This window comes from Bactrocera latifrons, unplaced genomic scaffold, assembly GCF_001853355.1.
Source record: "Bactrocera latifrons isolate USDA-ARS-PBARC rearing strain unplaced genomic scaffold, ASM185335v1 scaffold_756, whole genome shotgun sequence".
Taxonomy (NCBI): Eukaryota; Metazoa; Arthropoda; class Insecta; order Diptera; family Tephritidae; genus Bactrocera; species Bactrocera latifrons.
Window position 1 is genome coordinate 62,603 of NW_017537441.1, and position 7,363 is coordinate 69,965.

General features: G+C 32.7%; 1 protein-coding gene and 1 long non-coding RNA gene across 5 annotated transcripts; both read right to left on the reverse strand.

The window, feature by feature from the left end:
- Positions 1 to 276: 276 nt before the first annotated feature.
- LOC108976371 lies at positions 277 to 1,384 on the reverse strand. 3 transcript variants are annotated; one of them, XM_018945423.1, is made up of 3 exons: positions 1,186 to 1,384; positions 943 to 1,092; positions 277 to 882 (listed from the first exon to the last, which is right to left on the reverse strand). In XM_018945423.1, the coding sequence occupies exon 3, from the start codon at positions 859 to 861 to the stop codon at positions 298 to 300; it is 564 nt and encodes a 187-aa protein (XP_018800968.1). In that variant the 5' UTR covers positions 862 to 882; positions 943 to 1,092; positions 1,186 to 1,384; the 3' UTR covers positions 277 to 297. The 3 variants fall into 2 exon arrangements, with proteins under 3 accessions (XP_018800968.1, XP_018800970.1, XP_018800969.1); XM_018945424.1 differs by having other exon boundaries at positions 943 to 1,384.
- A 721-nt stretch (positions 1,385 to 2,105) lies between these two features.
- On the reverse strand, positions 2,106 to 4,279 carry LOC108976370. 2 transcript variants are annotated; one of them, XR_001993941.1, is made up of 4 exons: positions 4,193 to 4,279; positions 3,609 to 4,000; positions 2,735 to 3,543; positions 2,106 to 2,673 (listed from the first exon to the last, which is right to left on the reverse strand). It is a non-coding gene; the product is annotated as an uncharacterized LOC108976370 (long non-coding RNA). The 2 variants fall into 2 exon arrangements; XR_001993940.1 differs by having other exon boundaries at positions 3,609 to 4,272.
- Positions 4,280 to 7,363: the final 3,084 nt, after the last annotated feature.

Consider the following 7,363-nt stretch of genomic DNA (forward strand, 5'->3'; position numbering starts at 1 on the left):
ATGTAAAAGAATCGTTTCTGGCCACTCCCACGTGAATGGCGATCAGAAAACTTTCCTCACTTGCGTGAACTTCTACACATGACTCCATCCTCCGTGCAACATACTTTCTGCTTTTTAAATTAAAATATTTTATATTAATTTTTTAGTTTATTCAAAATATGCTCTACATTACTCTATTAAATAAAAACAATTGCATTCAGTGCATTTTACAGCTCCTATATTAAAAAAGTAAATGTTTTTATTTCATTTCACAGCAATAATAGTAAAATAAACAAAAGGCTAACAATTAAAAAATGACTACTTTGAATCCGTCTTATAATTTGGATCTAATCTTAGCATTTGCATTTTTGTTTCTACTTTTTCCTTCACCAGCTCTTCCTTAATTCTATTGTGTCGCTTCTGTTCTTCAAGTTGCTTCACTGCAGTCTCCGTCAAAGTTTCTAAAGAACGATTCATKTGCCGTAAATATGTAGTAACTTCTTCTATTTTACCAAAGGCAGCTTGATTGAATGTTTTCGTCTCTGAAAAAAATTCTTTTTGATTTTGTATCTGTTGCTTAAGTAATGAAGAAGTGCTCTCCTTGTCTGCTCTCGCCTCTCTATTTTGGCTGCTAGCTCTACTTGTTGAAGGGATATCATCCGAACGAGCGGAAATGTCAATTTCAGTGGTTTCGGCACCATCTTCTACCTCCACACTGTCGCCATAATCGCGGGCCCCACTTATTCCACTTGTGCATGTTTCCAAACCCGTCAAAGCTATCACCTTTTCTCCAAGTGGGCTTATGCGTTGGCCGTTGCGTCGGCAAGGACCTCCACCGGTGCTCATTCTTTCTTTTTTGTTATGCGATAATTTTCGCTTCATGTATTTCCAGTCAATCCAGATCTGTACGAAAACGTTAGATTTAACCTAATTTTTTAAAATTAATTGTAGATAATACCTTACCTTTCTCCATGTATTCGAATCTTTTGTTGGTGGGCCCAAAACTCCTGTATTTCTTCCTTCGGTCGCTTTTGGAAGCCCTGCACAATATCTCTTTTCGTGGCCATCATATCACACAATTTTTCGTATTGGTCTACAGTTGTTACTTTTGACCTGCACACATATCAAAAAATATCATTTAAGCACAAACAACCAAGGACACCACTATTATATCTTTTACAACTATAATCATAAAGTTTTACTTACATATTTGAGGAAATTATTTTATCCAAGTGCACGAAAATGAATATATAACGGCTTTCCGCCAACAAAACTTCAACGTACAAAAACGTAATTACGATCGCAATGCAGAATACATAGAATTGGAATTTTCGAAGTTGAATCGAAACGCAGAATACCAAAGTTGCCAATCGGAGAAAATTTCGATTCGAGTACAAATGCAGAATAGGGGCGAATATCAGACCTGTTAAATAACGATTATTAATCTTAATCGTTGATAATCGAATTAAATTTTGTGTTATTTTTGTAATAATTGATTAATTATGATAATCGAACATTTTTATAATAATTAATCGATTAGCATTAAATTTTGTGTTCGATAAATGAGGATTTATTTCGTTTTCAAATTTAATCCTAGGATTAATCAAAATTTCAATTTGATTACAATTTCTGATTAATTGCGATTAACGAGGATTAATAACAAATTTTAAATATTTCAACATTTAATATACATATACTTAATAAACCAAAACAATAATAATAACAATTAATTATTAAATTTTACAATAGCTTTGAGTAAGACCAACTTTTCGAAGAAATTGCCTTTCAAAGGTCCTCGGCGTGGAGTATTCACTATTCCGGCAAAGGAGAACAGTCTTTCTACCGGTGCTGACGAAGTTAGAGGTGTATTGAAAAATAKTGATGCTWGCTTTAACAAGGGACATCTCTCYCAAAYATCTGGTYCGTCAGAAACATCACTGACGTACKCGTAAAATTGATCGGAAACCACGYGTTCTACATCAATTTGGTCTGTTTCCATATTATTGGTTTCCTTTGCTCTATCGTCATCTAAAAAATTATGTAATTGTAAATAAAATAAAAATATTCCAAAACATGTACTAGATTTTACCATCATCATCAAAATCGAAAAAGCTCGAACTGTGTTTCAAATCATTACTTTTAAAATTATTTTGAATAGCGAGATTTGATGATTCCGCGAATCTACTTATTTCTTGAATTACGTTTCTGGATACTATTTCCTTGTTTATGCCAGTTGTGGATCTTTCCAGAACAGGCAGCCACTTCATTTTAACTTATGGAGTCAATACAACAGCTGTGATTGCAATATTTGCTTCAGGGGATAAACTAAAAACTATTTCAAATCGGCTCCACAGGGTCAGATTAATTTTTGCAGCGACTGAGCTTAGGTGAAATTCCTTTTTACTCAGCTTTTGCAATTTGTTGCTTAATGTAATGAGTACAGGTAATCGGAGTCATCAGCAACTTGTATGACTCCAAATATTGAACGCCACTGAAAAATGCGACCAAACTTAATTGGTCGCACAAAATATTAAGCCTACTCTTATGATGTGTTATTTTTGTAACGGCATCATACAAAGAGTTCCACCTTGTCACAACGGGCACAACCAAGTTTGATCCTAAATAAGCGACAATAACTTCTGATGACTTTGGCCAGTTGCACTTCTTTCAAAGGCTATTAAATTTTTCAAAAATCTGAAAAAAATATTATTTTGGTTATTTTGTGTTCAAGTCTTAAACGAATAATTAACTTAACCATTTTGTGTTTTTCGTAAACAGCCAGATCTGCTTTCAAAATTTTCAAAAAATCGGTAGTTGCAAGCAAGTTCAGCGTATGGCTAGAGCACCGATGGTATTTTGGCAATAAAAACTTATTTTCCCGGAAAGACAGTTCGTCATCGCTGTCGTCTTCTCTGTCATCTTCCTGGTGGAAATTGTCAATTCCATGGTCTTTAAAAGCTTTAATAAAATTTAACCCATTGTCGGTAATGGTCATAACAATGTTTTTGTCATCAAGGTTAAAGAAATTGTTAAGTTCCGCGATCATCTGCCCAACTTTGCCGTATGAGCACCTTTGAACCTTCTACAAGCCAATGCCACTGATTGTCTTTGAAAATCTTTGGTCAGCCAATGGCAAGTGTAACCAAAAAAACTACGTTTTTTCCCTGACCAAATATCAGCAGTTGTACAAAAATATTCAGCAGAAGAAATTCCATCTTTTATTTTTGCCAACATGTTTTGGTAAGAATCTTCCAACTTTTTTTTCGCGGTTTGCCTGTTCATTATTTTCAGTCCAGTATCCTCAAATATGGAGACGAAGGACTGTCTGTCAACGACAGAAACAGGCATAGCAGCATCCACAATCCAATGTAAAATTTTGCCATTGACGCATTCTTGCAGTGAACCAAAATTACCTAATTTCATATTTTTATATTTTTTGTAAGCGTCAGCATGTCTTAATTTTAAATGCGTGAGAAAGTTGGAAGAAACCCCTGCGTAGCCTCTAATATTACGTCCGCACTCAACGCATTTTGCAATAGTTGTCTCCTTATCATCTGATGAAAGCTGTTAATATATTAATTTATTTTTTATACGAGTATATTTTCAAAATAGCATGTGAATGAACATACATACATATCACTATGGGAAAACCAACGACAAAACAATAACTTTACTACACGGTAGCTATCAACCATACACATAATAGCAGGATCGAGAAACACAAAATTGAACACGAATACCTCAACAACAAACACAATGACTAACTCCAAGTGTTTGTTGTTTTTTGGCAACCCTGACATAAACATACTTTCACGAAATCGATATAGAAATCAGCCTTACAAATTATTTTTGAAGACCAGTTGGAATCCAAACGCCGCTCCTTCATTGCAACCTCACAAAGCAAACTCCCTTTCCTTTTTGAGACTTTTGGGATGGTGAATGGTGGGATCGGCTATATCGTCGTCAGCAGAGAAGTCAATTTCGCTTTCCTCAAATAAATCTTGTTCTCCAGGCATATTAACTGAAAAACACAAGTTCTATAAATAATTCAAAAACATCACTGCAATGCGGGCACAAAAATGATTGAGATTTCCAAATATTAGACGTCAATATATAAATATAAATTATAATTTTCACTTTTAGATACATGTTACACTTTCAAGTTTTAATTCTACTTTAACTTTATTACAATTAACATTATGACGGCACCTACAATTAGCAAAACTGACTTATTTGCACAAACTTAATACCACGTGTAAGCAATAATAAATGAATGCATTAACCAACAACAATTTTTTTTCGCTCTTGTAAATAAGAAGAAAAACAATAAAAACAAGTTGCCAATATGTTTTATCAATTATCAATATATAATTTTTTTGGATGAATTTATAAAAAAACACAAAAATGTAAAATTTTTTAATTTTAATTAATATTGAAATATTTAAAATTTGTTATTAATCCTCGTTAATCGCAATTAATCAGAAACTTTAATCAAATTGAAATTTTGATTAATTTGATTAATCCTAGGATTAAATTTGAAAACGAAATAAATCCTCATTAATTGAACACAAAATTTAATCCTAATCGATTAATTATTATAAAAATGTTCGATTATCATAATTAATCAATTAAATTAATAGAGCAGTTTAATATAATTGATTTCTAATTTTAATCCTATCTATTGCATCTATTGTGGTGTGAGATTTTAATCTCGTTTCCAATGTTTTCCACTTTTCGAAATTTTCTAAATGTTCACATGCAGTTTCATGGTCCAATACTTTAGGATTTAGTTTCCACCTGACAGCAAATAGACGACAGCAAAAACAGTACAGGTTATTTGATATAGGAGTAAATACCATCCATGATCGTAGAATTTTTTCACCACTAGGCATCTCTTTATAAAACCATTCCTGTGAAAGATGACGAAAATCGCCTCGTCTTGATGTCCTCGTTAGAGTGAAGGCTGACATCACCGCCGTCCAAGAAATGCGATGACGGCGGTGATGTCCGACCATGAAGAAGTTCGAATAGCAATTACCCGTCTGAAGAACAACAAAGCAGCGGGGTCAATGGATTGCCGGCCGAGCTATTCACACATGGCGCCGAAGATCTGATAAGGAGCATGCACCAGCTTCTTTGTGAAACATGGTCGGACGAAAGCATGTCCAACGATTGGAATTTAAATGTGCTCTGATCAATCCACAACATCGTGTATAAGGTTCTATCGAGTGTATTGTGTGAAAGATTAAAGTCCACCATCAACAAACTGATTGAACCTTATCAATGTGGCTTTAGACCTGGAAAACCAACCAAATTTTGGAAAAGACCCGTGAAAGGAGAATCGATACACTCCACCTTTTCGTCGATTTCAAAGCTGCTTTTGACAGCACGAAAAGGAGCTGCCTTTATGCTTGGATGTCTGAATTTGGTATCCTCGAAAAACGTTGAACAAGACCAAAAGCTCCGTCAGGATCGGGAAGGACCTCTTCGAGCCATTCGATATCAAACGAGGTTTCGACAAGGCGACTCCCTTTCATGTGAGTTCTTCAATCTGCTGCTGGAGAAAATAATTTGAGCTGCAGAGCTTAATCGAGCAGGTACAATCTGTTATAAAAATGTACAGCTCTTGGCGAATGCCGATGATATAATAAAGGAGTCCGTTCTTTTCGAATGTAACTTTATTTATGATTCCAATTTCCAATCCTTACATCTCAAAAGTTAACATAATGTACGTAAGCTTAAAACTAATGAGTGCAAATCTTTACTGTTGTTGTTATTACTATTTAAGTAAAGAGAGAATTTAGTTTAAGAAAGATCAATTAGCAAGTATGGAAATTATGAAATGAGAAAAAGAGATAGGAGAGGATAAGTAAGACAGGTAAAGAAAGAATGAATAGAGAAGTGTATGTTGTTGTTAGCGGGAGTATTGGTATATGACTCCTCCCCCCTTAAGACATTTGCGACCTCGCAAATTAAAATTACATTTTTACTTAATAAATAAAATAAATATTTCTTAATATTATTACATTTGTAATTATTATTATTATTGTAAGTTATATCGTCTTTTTAATTCTGCTTTATAATATTTAGTTTTACGATTATTTGATGTATCGGTAACATAATTTCCATTTTTCTTGTAGTCTAAAAGTTTTTTGTATTTAGGTTTATTTTTGCCAATTTCTCTATTACATACAATATTGTCGACCTGTTCAACAGGTTTGTCATTTTTCTTTTGATTCAATTTCTCAATTCTTTCAATTTTCTCGTTTTCGTATATTTTGCACAATTTATCAATTTCAACTTTATCAAAATTTTTAATAATATAGTCAATAGGTATTTTTTTTGGTTGTAGAGTGGATAGTGTTGTTGTAAAAGTTAAATATTTTAAAAAGTTTGTCATCTATATCTAAGTTTTTATTATCCTTATCAGCTTCTAAAAGTCTTAAATGTTCGTTTAATGTGTGTGTCTATATTGTGTTCTTTTAAAAATAAACGTACTGCGCTGTGTAAAATGCATCGCTCGTTGTCAAAGATTATTTTGTTAATTTTTCCCAAATGTTGTATGCGTTGTTCTAAAGCTTCTAGAATGGCTACCCAATTTCTATCATTCAGCTTATGGAACGTGGCATATTTTGAAAACTTATCAATTGTAGTTAAATACATGACATTTCTGTATGGAAACCAAATATCAATATGCACTATGTCATTAAAATGTGTTGGAGTTTCAGTGACTTGATACTGAGTTTTTACGGGATGTCTTTCATATTTAGCTACTTGGCATACTGAACAATTATTAATTACATATGTTATTAGTTTGAATAACCTAGGGTAAAAGTATTTATTTTTTAGCTCCAGGAATACTTCTTGTATACCCCTATGATTATTACGCAAATGTTCGCTTTCTATTATAGTAAGAACCTCATTTTTATCTGTTATTTCTTTTAAATAATAAGATTATTTAAATAATAAGATTATTTTTTTTAAAAAAAGTTACATATAGATATTGAAATTTTATAAACAGCTCATTATTCTCGCAAAAAAGACACATTATTCCTTTATTTATCAAAACTTTTTGCATGATTTCCTTTAAATTCGAATCTTTCGTTACCGTTACGTGGTTTTGGCACTTTTTATTTACGATTTTAATATAAATATTTTCTTTCTGGCCATATCTAAGGTATATCTGATTTTTGTAATAATTAATACATTTTTCTGTGACGAATATATATTTTAAATTATCTTCAACTGTACTATGCGCGGTATCTATTGACATTGTATCTATATTTTCATGATTTTTATCGTCACGTTCCATTTTATCGCCTTCAAAATTATTGAACATATTAGCTGTTTTATTATCTGCATTATATTGCTCAAGGTATCTGCT